This window comes from Salvelinus namaycush, chromosome 29 (genome assembly GCF_016432855.1).
Source record: "Salvelinus namaycush isolate Seneca chromosome 29, SaNama_1.0, whole genome shotgun sequence".
NCBI lineage: Eukaryota > Metazoa > Chordata > Actinopteri > Salmoniformes > Salmonidae > Salvelinus > Salvelinus namaycush.
Genome location: NC_052335.1, coordinates 31,929,765 through 31,950,097, shown reverse-complemented (window position 1 = coordinate 31,950,097; position 20,333 = coordinate 31,929,765). Strand labels below are relative to the sequence as shown.

The window sequence follows — 20,333 nt, the reverse complement described above, 5'->3', positions numbered from 1 at the left end:
CGCCCCTGTGTGGATTATCGAGGGCTGAATGACATAACGGTTAAGAATCGTTATCCGCTTCCCCTTATGTCGTCAGCCTTCGAGATGCTGCAGGGAGCCAGGTTCTTTACTAAGTTGGACCTTCGTAACGCTTACCATCTCGTACGCATCAGAGAGGGGGACGAGTGGAAAACGGCGTTTAACACTCCGTTAGGGCATTTTGAATACCGGGTTCTGCCGTTCGGTCTCTCTAATGCTCCAGCGGTCTTTCAGGCATTAGTCAATGATGTACTGAGAGACATGCTGAACATCTTTGTTTTCGTTTACCTTGACGATATCCTGATTTTTTCACCGTCACTCGAGATTCATGTTCAGCACGTTCGACGTGTACTCCAGCGCCTTTTAGAGAATTGTCTCTACGTGAAGGCTGAGAAGTGCGCCTTTCATGTCTCCTCTGTCACTTTTCTTGGTTCTGTTATTTCCGCTGAAGGCATTCAGATGGATCCCGCTAAGGTCCAGGCTGTCAGCGATTGGCCCGTCCCTAAGTCACGTGTCGAGTTGCAGCGCTTTCTCGGTTTCGCTAATTTCTATCGGCGTTTCATTCGTAATTTCGGTCAAGTGGCTGCCCCTCTCACAGCTCTGACTTCTGTCAAGACTTGCTTTAAGTGGTCCGGTTCCGCCCAGGGAGCTTTTGATCTCCTCAAGAAGCGTTTTACATCCGCTCCTATCCTTGTTACTCCTGACGTCACTAAACAATTTATTGTCGAGGTTGACGCTTCAGAGGTGGGCGTGGGAGCCATTCTGTCCCAGCGCTTCCAGTCTGACGATAAGGTTCATCCTTGCGCTTACTTTTCTCATCGCCTGTCGCCATCGGAACGCAACTATGATGTGGGTAACCGCGAACTGCTCGCTATCCGCTTAGCCATAGGCGAATGGCGACAGTGGTTGGAGGGGGCGACCGTTCCTTTTGTCGTTTGGACTGACCATAAGAACCTTGAGTACATCCGTTCTGCCAAACGACTTAATGCACGTCAAGCTCGTTGGGCGTTGTTTTTCGCTCGTTTCGAGTTCGTGATTTCCTATCGCCCGGGGAATAAGAACACCAAGCCTGATGCCTTATCCCGTCTCTTTAGTTCTTCTGTGGTTTCTACCGACCCCGAGGGGATTCTCCCTGAAGGGCGTGTTGTCGGGTTGACTGTCTGGGGAATTGAGAGACAGGTAAAGCAAGCGCTCACTCACACTGCGTCGCCGCGCGCTTGTCCTAGTAACCTTCTGTTTGTTCCTGTCCCTACTCGTCTGGCTGTTCTTCAGTGGGCTCATTCTGCCAAGTTAGCTGGCCACCCCGGTGTTCGGGGTACGCTTGCTTCTATTCGCCAGCGGTTTTGGTGGCCTACTCAGGAGCGGGACACGCGCCGTTTCGTGGCTGCTTGTTCGGACTGCGCGCAGACTAAGTCAGGTAACTCTCCTCCTGCCGGTCGTCTCAGACCGCTTCCCATTCCTTCTCGACCATGGTCTCACATCGCCTTAGACTTTATTACCGGTCTGCCTTCGTCTGCGGGGAAGACTGTGATTCTTACGGTTATCGATAGGTTCTCTAAGGCGGCACATTTCATTCCCCTCGCTAAGCTTCCTTCCGCTAAGGAGACGGCACAAATCATCATTGAGAATGTGTTCAGAATTCATGGCCTCCCGTTAGACGCCGTTTCAGACAGAGGTCCGCAATTCACGTCACAGTTTTGGAGGGAGTTCTGTCGTTTGATCGGTGCTTCCGTCAGTCTCTCTTCCGGGTTTCATCCCCAGTCTAACGGTCAAGCAGAAAGGGCCAATCAGTCGATTGGTCGCATTTTACGCAGCCTTTCGTTTCGAAACCCTGCGTCTTGGGCAGAACAGCTCCCCTGGGCTGAGTACGCTCACAACTCGCTTCCTTCGTCTGCTACAGGGCTATCTCCGTTTCAGAGTAGTCTTGGTTACCAGCCTCCTCTGTTCTCGTCCCAGCTCGCCGAGTCCAGCGTTCCCTCCGCTCAGGCTTTTGTCCAACGTTGTGAGCGCACTTGGAGGAGGGTCAGGTCTGCACTTTGCCGTTACAGGGCGCAGACTGTGAGAGCCGCCAATAAACGTAGGATTAAGAGTCCTAGGTATTGTCGCGGTCAGAGAGTGTGGCTTTCCACTCGTAACCTTCCCCTTACGACAGCTTCTCGCAAGTTGACTCCGCGGTTCATTGGTCCGTTCCGTGTCTCTCAGGTCGTCAATCCTGTCGCTGTGCGACTGCTTCTTCCGCGACATCTTCGTCGCGTCCACCCTGTCTTCCATGTCTCTTGTGTCAAGCCTTTTCTTCGCGCTCCCGTTCGTCTTCCCTCCCCCCCTCCCGTCCTTGTCGAGGGCGCACCTATTTACAAGGTACGGAAGATCATGGACATGCGTTCTCGGGGACGTGGTCACCAGTACTTAGTGGATTGGGAGGGTTACGGTCCTGAGGAGAGGAGTTGGGTTCCATCTCGGGACGTGCTGGACCGTTCGTTGATTAATGATTTCCTCCGTTGCCGCCAGGGTTCCTCCTCGAGTGCGCCAGGAGGCGCTCGGTGAGTGGGGGGGTACTGTCATGTTTTGTCTTTTGATTATCATGTCTTGTCCCTGTGCTTCCCTTCCATTTGTCTCCCTCTGCTGGTCTTAGTAGGTTCTTTCCCTCTCTCTTCCCCTCCCTCTCTTCCTCTCTCGCTCTCTCTCTATCGTTCCGTTCCTGCTCCCAGCTGTTCCTCATTCTCCTAACTACCTCATTTAATCTTTCACACCTGTCCCCTATTTTGCCCTCTGATTAGAGTTCCTATTTCTCCCTCTGTTTTCCGCTTCTGTCCTTGTCGGATCTTTGTTTGATGTTTGCTGTTCCGTGTCCTGGTTCCGCCCTGTCGTGTTTTTGCCTTCATCAGATGCTGCGTGTGAGCAGGCGTCCTGGTTCCGCCCTGTCGTGTTTTTGCCTTCATCAGATGCTGCGTGTGAGCAGGTGTCATCTAAGATATATCCAGGAGTACCGTTTTGTTTAAGTTTGGAATAAAGACTCTGTTTTTGTTAAGTCGCTTTTGGGTCCTCATTCATCTGCATAACAGTTCCGCTAACACGTCTCACACTGTGGGTTCCGCTAACACGTCTCACACTGCGGGTTACGCTAACACGTCTCACACTGTGGGTTACGCTAACACGTCTCACACTGCGGGTTCCGCTAACACGTCTCACACTGTGGGTTCTGCTAACACGTCTCACACTGTGGGTTACGCTAACACGTCTCACACTGTGGGTTCCGCTAACACGTCTCACACTGTGGGTTCCGCTAACACGTCTCACACTGTGGGTTCCGCTAACACGTCTCACACTGTGGGTTCCGCTAACACGTCTCACACTGTGGGTTCCGCTAACACGTCTCACACTGTGGGTTCCGCTAACACGTCTTACACTGTGGGTTACGCTAACACGTCTCACACTGTGGGTTCCGCTAACACGTCTCACACTGTGGGTTACGCTAACACGTCTCACACTGCGGGTTACGCTAACACGTCTCACACTGTGGGTTCCGCTAACACGTCTCACACTGCGGGTTCTGCTAACACGTCTCACACTGTGGGTTCCGCTAACACGTCTCACACTGCGGGTTACGCTAACACGTCTCACACTGCGGGTTCTGCTAACACGTCTCACACTGTGGGTTCTGCTAACACGTCTCACACTGTGGGTTCTGCTAACACGTCTCACACTGTGGGTTCTGCTAACACGTCTCACACTGTGGGTTCCGCTAACACGTCTCACACTGTGGGTTCCGCTAACACGTCTCACACTGTGGGTTCTGCTAACACATAAAAAGGAAATGTTAGCAATGTTTTACTTTTGTGTTTTGAACACCTTATTATAAGGAAGTAATTGCAGGCAATTACAAATAGTTTGGGGTAGAGCAAGATTATATAATCTGGCCTCGTGAGACTAACTCAGTCTTTCTCCTCTCTCAGGGCACAGTTGGTCGTCTCCCCACCAGACTAACTCAGTCTTTCTCCTCTCTCAGGGCACAGTTGGTCGTCTCCCCACCAGACTAACTCAGTCTTTCTCCTCTCTCAGGGCACAGTTGGTGGTCTCCCCACCAGACTAACTCAGTCTTTCTCCTCTCAGGGCACAGTTGGTAGTCTCCCCACCAGACTAACTCAGTCTTTCTCCTCTCAGGGCACAGTTGGTGGTCTCCCCACCAGACTAACTCAGTCTTTCTCCTCTCTCAGGGCACAGTTGGTGGTCTCCCCACCAGAATAACTCAGTCTTTCTCCTCTCAGGGCACAGTTGGTAGTCTCCCCACCAGACTAACTCAGTCTTTCTCCTCTCTCAGGGCACAGTTGGTGGTCTCCCCACCAGACTAACTCAGTCTTTCTCCTCTCTCAGGGCACAGTTGGTGGTCTCCCCACCAGACTAACTCAGTCTTTCTCCTCTCTCAGGGTATGATTGGTAGTCTCCCCACCAGACTAACTCAGTCTTTCTCCTCTCAGGGTATGATTGGTCGTCTCCCCACCAGCGAGTCAACCCTGGTAACAGGTTACCTGTCCTGTGTTCAGAAACCAGAGTCTGTGGTCCACGCCATGAAGGTACGACAACTTCACGTTATCTCTCACAGCACATCAACTACAACAACAACAACTCTCCTCATGATAATTCTACAACAGCCATGCACAACAGGCAGAGCGCAGGCCAGATCCGGACCCAGAACGAGGTCAATACGGACCATGGGTCCCAAAATGTTGTTTTTTTAAATAATGGAATTCGGTCGGGATTCGACTCATAGTGTCATATGAACGCACATAAAACATGGAAAATGTGTAGAATTGCAGGAAATTATCTTTAAAACTGCATTTTTTTCTTTCCACCAATAAGAGGGCTGTGAACAGTTTGAACAGTTTAGGGTCACATGGGTTGCAAGGAGAGGGTTTGTTACTGCGCCGATAAATTACAATATCCATCCGGACCTTTGTCACCTAGGACATTTGTGTAACCGGACCTTCTCAAAAAATGAGTATCCCTCTGTTCTACAATCTCAATGTCACAGGTAAAACACCAACATCAGATCAGGCTGGAACAGCTCTGGCACGGCTGCTTTAAACATTGAATCACATTTATTCACTAACTTGGTTTTATGATCATATATGCCTGATTGTACCAGGTGTTGGAGGTCCACGAGAACCTGGATAAGAAGCAGGTCCCAGAGGACTACGAGGAGGATCTGAGTGAGAAGGAAAAAGCCATCGTTAGAGAGATGTGTAACGTAAGTAGTTGTATAACCCTGAATGCTGATTATACCATGGGTATGAATTTTTATTTTATTTTTACTGCTCTAATTACATTGGTAACCAGTTTATAATAGCAATAAGGCACCTCAGGGACTTGTGGTATATTGCCAATATATTGCCAATATACCACGGCTAAGGGCTGTATCCAGGCACTCTGCGTTGCGTCGTGCGTAAGAACAGCCCTTGGCCGTGGTATATTAGCCATATACCACACCACCTCTGGCCTTATTGTTTAAGTACTGTACCAGTCAAAAGTTTGGACACACCTACTCATTCAAGGGTTTTTCTTAAATGTTTTACTATTTTCTACACTGTAGCATAATAGTGAAGACATCAAAACTATAACACATATGGAATCATGTGTAATTGCTCTTTAATTAAATTGCACACCTAGCAAGAGACAATTTGGCTTGCGGTGTTTCTGTAATGTCCAATGTAGGCCTACAGTATGTGATGGCAAAGTTTTCAAAACAAATTTCGTCCAGATTGACACCACTCATCATGATGTCATTCTGCCTACTTTGCAGTCAACATTTAATGGGGAAGGTTTTCTGGGGAAAGAATTTAGAGAAACAGAACACGATGACTGAATTGCACATTGCAAAGATTCAACCAAGATTTTTTGACCTTTTGCCATACCTGGTTTGCATACCCATTTTTGCCTTCGTTAGCATTTACTGGTAGATATAAGTTGAAACGTCTACCTACCCTACCGGCTACCGATGTCGTTATTCTGCGAGCTGCGTCATGCGACAACCAGCTGAGAGCTGCATGCTCTTGCTGCCTGATATTCCTCTGAAACTAGGCTATATTTCACGTGCTTTGTGTTTGTGTAGGCTACTTTGTGGATCGATTTCTCTATTGTACTACATAATTGATACAGAGTATACCTCCACTACACTACTTTCATAAGCATCAAGTATACGCAATGCCCACTGCATACAGCCTCCACTACACCACTGGTTGCTCCTCTGTGTCCCATCGTAGAGCAGTGTTCTAGTTGGAATATTTTATAAGAAGCTCTCGCAGCCCAACTGTCAGAGCAATTCATCTCTCTTAGTAGGCAGGGAAAAGAGCAGAGCATCCCCTCCTCTCCTCTTCTCCGTTACTTCCCTCCATTATTAAGAAAATGCTACTGATTAGAGAGAGAGAGACACAGAGAGAGACACAGAGAGAGAGACAGAGAGAGAGAGACACAGAGAGAGACACAGAGACACAGAGAGACAGCTAGGCTATTGGCCCCTACATAGGTATGTTGCCAACCTGATCTCATAGTTTCACTTCGGAATTTGCCGTATTATGGATGAAAGTAGATTTTTTTAAAAGCATTAATTCCGCATGGTTACAGGGTTAATTCTGTGTGGTTACAGGGTTAATTCTGTTTGGTTACAGGGTTGATTCCACTTGGTAACATGCCTACTGATTAGGGTTAGGGTTAAAACAGTAACAACTCAAAGGGTTAAGTTTAGGTTTTCATTCCAGTTAGTGAAAGACCAAGTGAGGACAGTGATGCTTTTCCTGCACATAGTGTTTGGGGGCATCGACATCAAAATGATTGAATTTCAGCTTCTGTGTATAAAAAAAGGTTGCATAACATAACTTATGTTTGTTTTCTTTTTATGTGTGTGCGTGCATACGTGTGTGTGCGTACGTGTGTGTGAGCAGGTGGTGTGGAGAAAGCTGGGTGATGTGGCAGGATCTAAGCCGTCTATTAGACAGCATCTCTCTGGTAACCAGTTCAAAGGCCCCATGTAGTCCACAGCAACCAGAGAGGGAGAAAGAGAGAGAGAGACCTTCCTACATACTATCCATTCCTACTGCCTACACTACCCATAACACCATTCTCCCACTGACTATAGGTCCCATCACCCACCATTCTCCTGGGATATGTGACTGAACATTATGCGACCCAGGAAAACCACAGAATGGACCTCTCCATCTCTTCCTCGCCACTAGTCAACTCCCCATTCACACACATTTCGTTTGAACTTCCAGTGTTGTTGATAACTGGCAGCTAGTTTCACTGATTTGCCACTTTCCTTCTATTACAGATTTTAGGTTTATAGTTAGACAGGCTTACACTTTACACAGTGCTGGAGACTATTACAGAACACTCTCATGTTGTTTTGTTTTATGCTAAAAAGAAAGAAACTCAGATGAGAGCTATAGGAGCTCTGGGATGTTAAAGTAACGCAGTGATTATGTCAGATATGGTTACGTTTTGGGTTACAAGTGTCTCGTATGGACAAATCTAGGATCAGCTTCATCCACCTTCAATCCTGATCTTGAGCATTTAGAGGTAACGTACAGAACTGACTGTGGATCAGTGTCTAGGAGCAATGTCACCTCACTCCTTCATAGTACTTTCCAATATAAAATCCAGCTAGCTCCTCTGTTAGTTGTGCTTTGCCTTTATCTGGTTGATTAGCAAAATTAGCATTAGCTAACGCTAGCCTTAGCGTAATTAGCCTTAGCTAATGCTAGCTTTAGCAAAATTAGCATTAGCTAATGCTTGCCTTAGCAGAATTAGCATTAGCATCCAAAGTGTTAATATGTGATACCCATTGTGATATGATACATAGCACCCTATGCTCATAAGAGAAGTCTATTATTGATACAGTACTATTATAGAGATCACTTTTAAAACTAGTGTAAAATATGTAAACAAAAAAAAACATAGCACTGTATTGTTGTTGTTATCGTTTATTTTGAGCTTTTTGTTTTTTATTATTATTCTAGCGTGGCCATGTGTTAAAAACGGACTGTTTTGTGGGTTTTATGTTTTACAAAAGCACACAACTGAACAGGGTTCTTTCTATGGTAACCACTCATCTTCTTACTGTAGTTCGTTGAGACAAATGATTACTTTATCTCCTCTGTAAACGTATCAAGGCCATTTTAAATCTAAACCGTCTCAGCCAAGAGTCTTTTTTTTTTTTTTACTAAAATGTACAAGGTTGTGTCTGCTCTAAGACAATCATGTTTCTCAGGTTGGGAAATAACGAGAGCTTTACGCCGACCCTGTGACTCTTCTGTGACTTCTGTGGATATAGTGGTGATTCTTTGTTGACGTTGGTCAGGCTGCATGTGGGTACTGTAGTTCTCTGTAACAGACTGATGACACCTGGTTACTACAGGGTTGGAGACTGCTGAACATATTTTATGCATTCATTTAATATGAAATAATATGTTTCATAAATCTCCATGACAGAATGTTTCAGAAATGTTCTCTGAAACTTGAAGGCTTTTATGCTACTGTCATAAAGGGAAGATCAGACTAATTTGTCTATTTTTGGTCATCATTAACTTTTGCATTAATCAAACCACTGTACAACACAGTATTTTAATTGAAAGCTAAGAAAGTTGTCAAATACGTGGAATGGTTTTCATTTCAATTTGCATAATATGAATACGTGTTTTTTAGCCATGGTGAATACAGCAGATGAGTTTCAGCAGTGGACTGTGCATGTTTTGTAGAAATGTATTTCTGTTGGAATGTGAGAAAGAGCAAGTCTTCCCTTAGATGTTTTTGTATACAGCAACGTTTTAACGAGTTATAATGATGTCAGATGAAATAATAAGTACTGTTATGATCAAACTGTTCAAGGCTATTTATTGCCAGGTGTTTCGCAAAAAAAAAAGGAACTATCCAATAATAGGGCTGTCATGTGATTGGCCAGTTTAAGATTTTGACCTATCAGGAGATTTTGATTGGTATCCAGGTCTTTTGATTGGGCAATTGGTAATGATTGACAGCTCAAGCTCTCCTGGCTCTAGTATTAGTTTTTCCAAATTAGAACCTTGAGGCTTTCCGACCGTGCATTCTTACGATTCATCCTCCTCGGGTTCTCTCTAATAGGCTCTACTACAACAACAAAAAAGAAAATGAAAGTATGGATTTTCAAAAAGTGTCCTTTTTTTTCTAGGAACAACTGATTTGAAGCTATGATGACTTGTAATGTTTTTCAGTCTGGCATTTTGATTTGAGATGTGCCACATTTTTCTCTGCATGGAATTTTGAGTTGGAATCTGTGTTTTGAACTTTGTTGTATTTCTAATTCTGTATATATGTGCTAAACTAGAAGTCACGATGATCCTAGAACCTAGTCTGCATCTCAAAATAGCAATATATTCCCTAGTGCACTACTTTTGACCACTGCCTTGTGCTGACCCTGGTCATATGTAGTGTGCTATATAGGGAATAGGTTGTTATTTCGGATACAGACCTACAGTGTTTAATGCAAACTATTCCTATAGCAACTAGCATGAATGTAAACGTTTGTTTTTTTTCTCCATGAATTTCGCTGAGATCAGACAAATATGTGTGGGTGATAGTTAACAAAAAAAATAAATAGTAATTGAACAAGGTCACTTTTAGATGATTTTTTTTTATTAGAAAATAAACAATTACTTTCTTTGTAATTCGGTGTCTTCTCTGAATTCATGTGTGAGGAAATGCTGACTTGAGGTGAACTGATAAAACATACAGTACGATACGAACCCTTCCATACTGAAGTGACAGGAATTCAGAACTTGAGCAAACCTGCCCTCTGCTGGTTTATATAGTGAATGATCAATGTACTGTATTTTATTTCTGAGAAACTTAACATTTCAAATGGGATCAACGGAATGGGACTGACAGTATTGGGGGAAAACCTTCAAAGTGGACACAGATACAGCGGGTACAGGTTAAACCACAGGTCAGTGAATGTGTGGGTGTAGTTTGGGGAGGGGGTCACAGAGAAAACAGTTAAGCTGATTGTTCCTAAGGTCAGGATGTGAGAAGCAGACGGTCTGAACTTCACCTGGGGTGTACTCATTACTCCAAAACTTTTTGCAACGGTTTCTATTGGACATATTCAGGTAGGTCCCTCCCCCGTTCCGTTTGGTTCCTTCCTAGTGAATACACCCGACCTGAAAACTCTTGTTCCAAACACACATCAACAACAACATAAAACACTCAACACTAGCCTCAGTTAGCAGGGTTGAGGAACGAGTCATGGCAATAATAGTACCACTGGCTAGACTAATAACATCACACAAACACTCGTTTCAAAGTAAGAGAAATGTATTTTATTATCCCAAGGGCCTACGAGACATAAAAGTATGTGTGTGTGTGTATGTGTATAGAAAGCACAAAATAGTTTGTTAAAGTAAAGCCTAATTAAGGCACTATTGATATAAGCATTCTAAAAAGATCCCATCGCTCAGATTTCACATAGTAAAGTTGATCATTATGTACAAACACACCCCTGGCTGTGTTCTATCAACCTGCTGTTCAGATACGGGTTACCAACGTCTTCCCAGTTCATGACTCCTACAAGTAACAGTTTAAGTGCTATTACTGTAATTAGACAGGGTACATCCAGTCCAATACATTTGACAGATTAACCAATAATCACACAGCTAAATTAAAATAATAAAATATGTTTGGTATTTTCTGCGATAAACCCAACTTTGTTTTCCACACACAAGGTAAAGTTATCACAATACTGATTAGTGAAAATGTTTTACTTTCACACAGACTAAAAACGTAAGCAAAAACAAGCAGCCTTTTTGTAGCATTAACCGGACCTTCAGTCTAAATATCAATTGTATTTCCTTTCAATTCATCTCAAAATATGTTCAACCATTCAACCAAAACGAACCCTTTGGAATGTGGAACTGATAGAATCTCTACAGAATGGATGTTCAGATTCCAGGGGTCATAAAGCTTTACAGGTACGGGATTCCACAACGCCTCTAAGACCATGTAGAATAACAGATCGCTCCTTTATTTGTTAAGATCTCCAGTGGACTCCAGAGTCGTACTCATTAGGACACAATGTACCAAACTGTTTTGCAACAGAAAGCGAAAAGGAGTATTTCTTATTGGACAAGTTCAGATAACCAAACTGAGGGACTTTCTTCTGTTTGGTGCCTAATGAACACGACTCAGGACTGACAACAGGAACAGGACTGCTAAGCATCAGACATTCCTCTACTTTTCTCGCTTTCATTTTCCACATTTCTCTTCCTCTCTCTTTCTTCTACCTCTCCTCCTCTCATCTCATCCATCCCCCATGATTCATGGGCATGCCAGGAGGTGGCAGGGGCACCTGGGGCTGGCCTGGTGGCAGGGGGTACACCCCAGGAGGCATACCCATCCCTGGAGGGGGCATGCGTGGAGGTGGCGGGGGATACTCAGGGTAGCTGTGGTTGTAGCCTGGTGGAGGGTATGCTGGGGAGGGAGGGGGCAGGTTGGGGGGTGGGTAGGCGCTGGGTGGGGGGCCAGGGGGTGGGGCGTTAGGGTAAACGTGAGGGTGATAGGGCATGGGGGGACCGTAGTTGGGGGGCATGGGGGCGTAGGACGGTTCCCCTGTCTTCATTATAGACTGAAGGCTCTGGAACCCTTCCCCTGACATGTAGGAGCTAGAGGTGGACATTCCCATGATGTAACTAGAGGGAGGAGGAGGAGGGGGGCGGTGGGGCAGGGGAGGGGGCTGGTGGGGGGGTGGGGCGTGAGAGGGGGGAGGGGGAACGGGTTCAGTCCCCACGGCTGGCTCTGCTTCAGGAGGGACCGGTGGTGCTCTACGATCTATGGAGAGAGACGGAAAGAGAGAGAGAGAAATCATGTCATTTCCAACTACACTAAACAACCAATCCTAATCATAGGTTTCAATTCCCGTTCAACAAGACCAAACGTTTGAGACCTGGAAACGTTCGACACACAACTACCCAGACAGGCAATCCTAGTATTCCCAGAGTTTAGACTATACACTCCCTGCGTAGTACTCATTAAAAAGTTGCAACAGTAATCAGATTGGTCTGAGAGAGCAGGGCAGGAGGAGGGGGTGGGTGGGACTGTTCTGACTGGGAAGTTAGTTATGTAAATCGGGATTCTAAGAAGGCCTAAAGATTGGAACGCCTGTCGTGCTTTCAAAGCTGCCCTTACAGAAAGCCCTGCACCCCCCCATCTCTAAAACGGTCTTTCAGTAAACACACAACATAAATATGCCACTTCATCCATCATATGACAACTGACCAGCTATTCTCTCCGATAAGATAAAGATGATCAGCAGCTACTGCTGTTATTGCATATAATGAGCAAACTACTGAGCAAGAAAGACCTGTTCCATGTCATTTGAGCAAGCCATGACACCCATCATCATCTCAGGTAGTTCTGAAATTGTTTCTGTTCTTAGAACAGGTAAGATACGCATTCCTAAAACATTATTTTGCTGAAATGTAATTTTAATCTGAGAAATTAAGTTTATTGATTGCAACAATTTCAATTTATAGGATTCAGATAATGTTCAATAAATGAAATACTCAAAATCTGATTTGGACCAAACTTGTTCCTACCAATGAGTAAGACATGTGGAATACATTTTGTTTGTTAAGACACCCACTGACCCCCCACACACCCAATGACAATTCCACCCCAACAACCAGTATACAGTATCAGTTCTCTATGTTTGTAGTATGTTGTATGAAGCTGCGGCTTGGAGTATTGCTTCACCATACTATGTAATGTATTCCCTGTGAATATGATGGCTGTTCAGAGAAATTAGTCATTGAAGTCGCTTGCATTATTTACCATGAAGTACCAGGTTTTGACCACTAGATGTTGCTGTTCCTTCACCGCCATGCTCTTTTATTCATTTTGCTGGTCTCTTGTGTTTATTAAATATATCACAACATTTCCTTCACAACTTTGGGTAGAAAACCAATAGATTTGGCTCATGATAAAAATGTATTGTGTGTGGTCACAGGAACAGCGGCATTTAGTGGTCAAAACCTGGTACTTCCACACTACTTAAGCGAGCGGCTTCAAATACTAATTTCACTGAACAGGGGCAAAAAACAATCACCAGTTTCACAGGGAATACATTACATAGTATGGAGAAGCAATACTCCAAGCCGCAGCTTCATACTACTTGTCAAACATAGAGAACTGATACTGGTTGTTGGGGTGGGATTGGCATGGGGTGTGGAGAATGTTTTAGGGGATTTCTCGTGTCTCATTGGTAGGAAGAAGTTTGGTCCAAATCAGACATTGGGTAATATACAGTATTTATTGAATATGATCTGAATAATATAAATGGCCAAATTTGGTGCAAACAATTATCTTATTTTCTCAATGATCAAATTATAGTTCAACAAAATAATGTTTCAGGAATGCTAATTGTATCTGTTACTAAGTACAAAAACGATTTCAGAACAATCTGAGAGGGGTGGTTTTGAAATCCTCTTTCTGGTGCTTTTTGAGGAGGAACGACCCAAGAGACACTCACCAGGAGGGGGTTGTGAAGTGGGCAGGGGGGGCATAGGGCTCTCCAACCGTGGAATCTTAGAACCCACTTGTTCTGGTGGTTTAGGTTCCTCTTTCAGAGAACTCTGAGAAGACAAAAAGAGAGATAGTCACTCACATACACTGCTGCTTCAAGCAGGCACACAATACAAGCACCAAATTTGACCTCTGAGCACTTTAGTTATGGTAAGCTACTACAGAACTATAGAGAAACTATGGGTGGTTGAATGATCACTTTTAGCCATAGATACTACACACAAATGAATGAATAAGTTAATAATTTAATGAATGAATGAATAAACTGTATTGATGCCCAGAGGCGAAAGTGGGTTTTCTTTATCACCAGCTGAGTTGAAACATCCAGGGACAATGCAGTCAGGCATACAACACACACTCACATGTGTGCGTTTAAGCGGGCGCGGTGGGCTGCCCTGGGGTGAGTTCTTCTTGGGTGGAGGGGGCGGTGGAACACCCCCTGGAGGCTGGCTCTGTGGAGGTTCTGGGCCTGGAGGAGGGGCAGGGACCGGGGAATGGGGTGGACCTCTCTGCTTGGTCTCCTGCTCCAGACCTGGGGGGATGGGAGTCTTCCCCTGGGAGTACAGGTCCAGGATCTGGTGACAGATGTCTGGGAAGAGAGATTAGGAGAGGTGAGGTTAGGCAAGTGACAGACAGGGACAATATGGGCCCAATCCTAACTTGATAAATATGCTACACACTGGACATGTTGCAAAAATCATGTCAATAAGCGATTTGCTTAGTTATGGGAACAGATCTCAATTTAGGATTCAGCCCTATGAGACGGGGGGGAAAAAATCAATACACAAAGATTAATAACTTCTTCTCTCTCACAATGTTGGAAAGCAGGTCCAGAAAGGCAAATATACATCATTACATATTCCACTAGATCCTCTCAGACACTTCCTGTCTATACCTTCTAGCAGCTCCACTGGGACGTCCTGGACAAACTGCTCCCACCATCTCCGTGAAGACTGCTTGGACGTCCACTCCTGGATGTCAAACTTACACAGCCGTCCAGCCAGGTACATGACTGCTACAGCTATGATCTCTGGTTCCCACTGCAGGGACAGCATGGTGCACAGACTGGAGAGAGAGGTAGGAACAGAGAGAGAGAGAGCAGTTTAGATGTGGAGGCAAATACAAAGTCGTACAATACTCCTCAATGAATATTGAAAGATGAGAGGAGAGAACCAACCACTGTAAGGTGAGGCACGATATATGACAGGAAACAGGAGTATACATAGGAGACCTGTGACATTATTAACATACAAGCCTTTGGGTCAGACGTAACTATAGACACTGTAAGGAGTCCAAACTATTGTGTTATGTTTGGCCCACCTGTCGTTGACGAAGGTCCAGGCCATCTGCACCAGCTTCTGAACTTTGGTTTTGTCACCTAGAACGAAAAAAAGACTGTTGGAAATGAAGTGTTGGAAATGAAGAGATGGAAATGAAGAGTTGGAAATGAAGAGTTGGAAATGAAGTGTTGGAAATGAAGTGTTGGAAATGAAGAGGTGGAAATGAAGAGGTGGAAATGAAGAGTTGGAAATGAAGAGTTGGAAATGAAGAGTTGGAAATTAAGTGTTGGAAATGAAGAGTTGGAAATTAAGTGTTGGAAATGAAGAGTTGGAAATGAAGAGTTGGAAATTAAGTCAAACTAAGATGGAAACACCACCTTTCAGACCTTTGAGCTGCTTGGCGTATCGCAGTAGGAACATGTAAGGGTGTTCCACTTGCAGGTCAAACTTGATCGTCTGTAGCAGGATCCTCTCTAGCACCATAACCTCTTCCTGTTGGTGGCGAAAATCCTATGATACATCCCAGGACCCAAACAAGAGCGTCAAGTAAGGAAACATAAGGGCTTTTCACACTACTACAAAAATCAAGCTGTACCGGCTTGGCCTGGTTAAGCCTCCACCATAATCTTGAAGGTGCATATGGAGGAATGCAGATATGACGTAATTGTTTTGGCACTATCCAGAGAGTTTTTAAACTACGGCGCGTAACATGGCTCAATGTGCTAATAAATCAGCACAATCTTACTTTTTTCCAAGTTTACTGTGCTAATGCCGATACAAAAGAAGACCAATGGAGAGCACTGTATAATACGACAAACGTCGCCAATTAGGCATATGTGTTAAGTACATGGGGGACACCATTTTTATGCATGTCCACTATGGTTGGAACTGTGCTGAAAAGGACAATGTGAAAAGAAAAGCCTATTATCGAGCTATCACAGTTTGGTTTGGATCAGCACGTGTGACAAGGTTACCAGCAGGACTTCACTGTACATACAAACAGAGGAAGGAGAAGAGTGAATGAAGTAAGATATTTCTCACCTTTGGGTCGTCTCCAAACTGGGCAAACTGTACGTCGTTCAGTAAGCTGCGAGCCGTCTTGATGATGTCTTTACATTTCTTAGGAGTCTCCTCCACTTTCCCAGCCAGGAAGAGACAACACGCACCTGTCACCTGGAGACACGGTGCCTTCAGGAAGTATTCATACCCCCTTGACTTATTCCACATTTTGTTGTGTTACAACCTGAATTCAAAATGGATTTGAAATGTTTTCTCCTCACCCATCTACACACAATAGACCATAATGACAAAGTGAAAATATGATTTTAGAAATGTTTGCAAATGTATTGAAAATTAAATACCTAATTTACAGTATTCACATGTTAGAATCACCTTTCTGGGTAAGTCTCTAAGAGCTTTGCACACCTGGATTGTACAATTTTTGCACTTTTTAAAATTATTATTCAAGCTTTGTCAAGTTGATCATTGCTAGACAACCATTTTCAGGTCTTGTCATAGATTTTCCAGCCGATTTAAGTCAAAACTGTAACTCGGCCACTCAGGAACATTCACTGTCTTCTTGGTAAGCAAATCCAGTGTAGATTTGGCCTTGTGTTTAAGGTTATTGCCCTGCAGAAAGGTGAATTCATTTCACAATGTCTGGTGGAAACCAGACTGAACCAGGTTTTCGCCTGTGCTTAGCTCCATTCCATGTATTTTTTATCCTGAAAAACTCCCCAGTCCTTAACAATTAGAAGCATACCCATAACATGATACAGCCACCACCATACTTGAAAATATGGAGAGTGTTACTCAGTAATGTGTTGTATTGGATTTGCGCCAAACATAGCACTTTGTAATCAGGACAAAAAATATAATATTTTTTGTTATGGAAAATATATTATTTCACAGCGGTTTTCATGGTACAATGATTCTCTACACTATACTAGCTTGTTTTGTCACATAAACTGAAATTAGGGGAACTATTAGAGTTTTAGCAACCAGGAAATGGCGGAGCGATTTCTGCATTGTGCAACTTTAATTGCTTTGCCACACTTTTTGCAGTATTATTTTAGTGCCTTGTTTTGCAAACAGGATAACATTACATGTTTGGCAATATTTTTTATTATATACAGGTTTCCTTCTTGTCACTCTGTCAATTAGGTTAGTATTGTGGAATAACTACAATGTTGTTGATCCATCCTCAGTTTTCTCCCATCACAGACAAACTCTGGAACTGTTTTAAAGTCACCATTGGCCTCGTGATGAAATCCCTGAGTGGTTTTCTTCTTCTCAGCAACAGAGTTAGAAAGGACGCCTGTATCTTTGTCGTGACTGGGTGTTTTGGCCTTTCTAGGGAGATTTTCCTAGCCACCGTGCTTCTACACCTGCATTGCTTGCTGTTTGGAGTTTTAGGCTGGGTTTCTGTACAGCACTTTGAGATATCAGCTGATGTACGAAGGGCTTTATAAATACATTTGATTTGATATTGATACAGCATTCAAAGTGTAATTAATAACTTCACCATGCTCAAAGGGAAATTCAATGTCTGCAAGTTCTTTGCGAGCTTTGGAAAACCTCCCTGGTGCTTGTGGTTGAAATTCACTGCTCGACTGAGGGACCTTACAGATAATTGTATGTGTGGAGATAAACACTATTATTGCACACAGAGTGAGTTCATGCAACATATGAGACTTGTTAAGCACATTTTCACTCCTGAATTTATTTATGCTGCCATAACAAAGGGGTTGAATACTTGATGACTTGATACGTAAACATTTTAAATGTTTAATGAATTAGTAAAAATGTCTTAAATCCTAACTCAACTTTGACATTATGGGGTATTGTGTGTAGGCCAGAGACCAAAACATCTCAATGTAATCCATTTTAAATATCAGGCTGTAAGACAACAAAATGTGGAAAAAAGTCAAGGGATGTGAATACTTTCTGAAGGAACTGTACACAATACACAGGTCTCACACACCATTTAATCCTAGCACAGTACCTCTAGGTATGCACCACTGAGATTAAAAAGTTGACAACATGACAACATCAATCATTCTGATTTGTGAAGGCAAGTATAGCATTGCAAGTGGCTTTGGATAAGTGTGTCTGCTAAATGTAAATGATAATAGTACTAATGAACATTGCAGAAATCCCTTACGCATAAGGACACCAGTACTGTAAAGGCTATACTCACATATCTGGGGAACTGTTTGAAGGAGTGAAACATGTAGAAGCGATGGAAGTAGATAATACCTGTTGCCAAGGTGTCATAATGTCTGATGACAGAGTTACGGGTAAATTCATCCAATCAGGAGTTTGACTTGAAACCGTTTTTATAGTTCTAAAATGTAAAAACTTTTTTTTTATTTTTTTACCCTAATTGAATATACACTGAGAGTACAAAACATTAAGGACACCTGCTCTTTCCATGACATAGCTTTCACCTGGTTAGTCTATGATCCCTTATTGATGTCACTTGTTAAATCCACTTCAATCAGTGTAGTTGAAGTGGAGGAAACAGGTTAAAGAAGGATTTTTAAGCCTTGAGACATGGATTGTGTATGTGTGCCATTCAGAGGGTTATTGGGCAAGACAAAATATTTAAGTGCCTTTGAACAGGGTATGGTAATAAGTGCCAGGTGCACCGGGTTGTGTCAAGAAATGCAACGCTGCTGTTTTTTTTCACGCTCAACAGTTTCCCGTGTGTATCAAGAATGGTCCACCATCCAAAGGACATCCAGACAACTTGACATAACTGTGGGAAGCATTGGAGTCAACATGGGCCAGCATCCCTGTGGCCCAATGAATTGAGGTTGTTCTGAGAGCAAACGTGGGGATGCAACTAAATATTAGGAAGGTGTCCTTAATGTTTTATACACTCAGTACACATAAATATACATCATTGTAAATATTTATCACATTCCTTGTGTATGGTTATGTATTTTGATATATTGAATGTTGATATTGTGAACGTGTCATATATTTTTTGTGATGTCACCAAGCACTGCCCCTAAATGAAATGACTTTCCAATATCTAGTGTGTAAAAGGATACAGTCCGAGTCTGGTCCCCACATCAAATATGAACCGGGCCCCCTCCCTGCGGTACCGGGCCTCTGTGGCTGGGTCCAGGCCCTCGGACTGGGACGGGGTGTGGGCCAGGTCCTTCTTGTCCCAGTACCAGCATGGCTTGATATGGTCCAGGAAGGCTTGACCACTAGAGGGGTGGTTGTTTTCCTTCATCTGGAGAAGCGAGGAGGGTGATGGAGCCGCTGAACTAGAAGACTGGCAACCGAGGAGGAAGGGATCATTCACAGCATGAATGAATGGTGTTTTGTCATCTTGGATGAAGAAATAGGGTAACGTTAGCTAGCTAGCTAGAGTTATAAAAACTAAGTATATCACAAACATATAGTGTTGTAAGCTAGCTAGAAGGATGTTTACCTTTATCATTCTAGCTAGCTTACTAGCTTTCAGGCCGAAGTTGCTAACGTTAGCTAGCTAAGTTAACTTGCTAAACTAACTTGAGCACTCCCTCGAGAGGCTAACGCTAGTTAATGACATTTCAACTAATTCAAAACACACGCATGTCTAACGTACGTGGTCTAAAATCTGAAAATAAGCACAATTACCTTTATCATGTAGACTGAATAATGAGTAACACTATCAACAATCGACGAACTCGTTTTATATTTATATTGAATTAGTCATCGTAACATGGACGCCGCCATTTTGTTGTACGTCAGAAGCCGGTGCGGGGGTTGTATGCGTGCGCAGTCGCGTTTTGGACAAAATGACCCACTAGAGGGCGACAGAGAACTACTAATGTAGATGACTCTACCAAAGATAGAGCAACGAGACAGATATATCCAAATCATGTTCCAAATCATGAGAAAACAAAAAAGAGAATTACTTGGCACATTGGAAGGAATTAACATAAAAAAACTGAGCAAACTAGGATGCTCTTTGGCCCTAAACAGAGAGTACACAGTGGCAGAATACCTGATCACTGTGACTGACCCAAACTTAAGGAAAGCTTTGACTATGTACAGACTCAGTGAGCATAGCCTTGCTTTTGAGAAAAGCCGCGGTAGGCAGACCTGGCTCTCAAGAGAAGACAGGCTATGTGCACACTGCCCACAAAATGAGTTGGAAACTGAACTGCACTTCCTAACCTCCTGCCAAATGTATGACAATATTAGGGACAAATATTGCCCTCAGATTACACAGACCCACAAAGAATTCAAAAACAAACCCAATTTGGATAAACTCCCAATATCTATTGGGTGAAATGTTCTGGTGTTCCGGTTCTTGAAGCACGGTCTTTGCTTCGGTACTGCAGTTTAACTGACGCCTGGCCCAGAAAGACATGAAGGCAACACAAAGCATCCATTGAATTAGTCAAATAATTGTCGCTGAGGCCGATTTTTTTC

General features: G+C 43.7%; 2 protein-coding genes across 4 annotated transcripts in view; one reads left to right on the top strand and one right to left on the bottom strand.

Annotated features, from left to right (window-relative positions):
• Positions 1-9,680, top strand: part of LOC120024161 (coiled-coil domain-containing protein 85C-B-like) — a 110,620-nt gene extending 100,940 nt beyond the window's left edge. Inside the window, exons 4-6 of the mRNA XM_038968327.1 lie at positions 4,494-4,589; positions 5,162-5,263; positions 6,954-9,680. Of these exons, the coding sequence (XP_038824255.1) occupies positions 4,494-4,589; positions 5,162-5,263; positions 6,954-7,043 (288 nt within the window). The 3' untranslated portion in view covers positions 7,044-9,680. The remainder of the gene's footprint in view (positions 1-4,493; positions 4,590-5,161; positions 5,264-6,953) is intronic.
• A 664-nt stretch (positions 9,681-10,344) lies between these two features.
• Positions 10,345-19,646, bottom strand: LOC120024475 (cyclin-K-like). Of its 3 annotated transcripts, none has more exons than XM_038968727.1 (10): positions 19,533-19,646; positions 18,956-19,241; positions 18,097-18,178; positions 15,939-16,070; positions 15,275-15,407; positions 14,938-14,995; positions 14,513-14,682; positions 13,980-14,206; positions 13,565-13,667; positions 10,345-11,865 (listed from the first exon to the last, which is right to left on the bottom strand). In XM_038968727.1, the coding sequence occupies exons 2-10, from the start codon at positions 19,141-19,143 to the stop codon at positions 11,333-11,335; spliced, it is 1,626 nt and encodes a 541-aa protein (XP_038824655.1). In that variant the 5' UTR covers positions 19,144-19,241; positions 19,533-19,646; the 3' UTR covers positions 10,345-11,332. The 3 variants fall into 3 exon arrangements, with proteins under 3 accessions (XP_038824655.1, XP_038824653.1, XP_038824654.1); XM_038968725.1 differs by having other exon boundaries at positions 18,956-19,185; XM_038968726.1 differs by having other exon boundaries at positions 15,284-15,407; positions 18,956-19,185.
• Positions 19,647-20,333: the final 687 nt, after the last annotated feature.

What these genes read in the sequence shown, in the direction of transcription:
- LOC120024475 (XM_038968725.1), bottom strand. An exon ending in GTGGGGACCAGACTCGGACT is followed by an intron (nt 18,179 to 18,955) that starts GTATCCTTTTAC and finishes CTCTGTCATCAG; the next exon opens with ACATTATGACACCTTGGCAA. An exon ending in TGGACCTTCGTCAACGACAG is followed by an intron (nt 14,683 to 14,937) that starts GTGGGCCAAACA and finishes CTCTCTCTCCAG; the next exon opens with TCTGTGCACCATGCTGTCCC.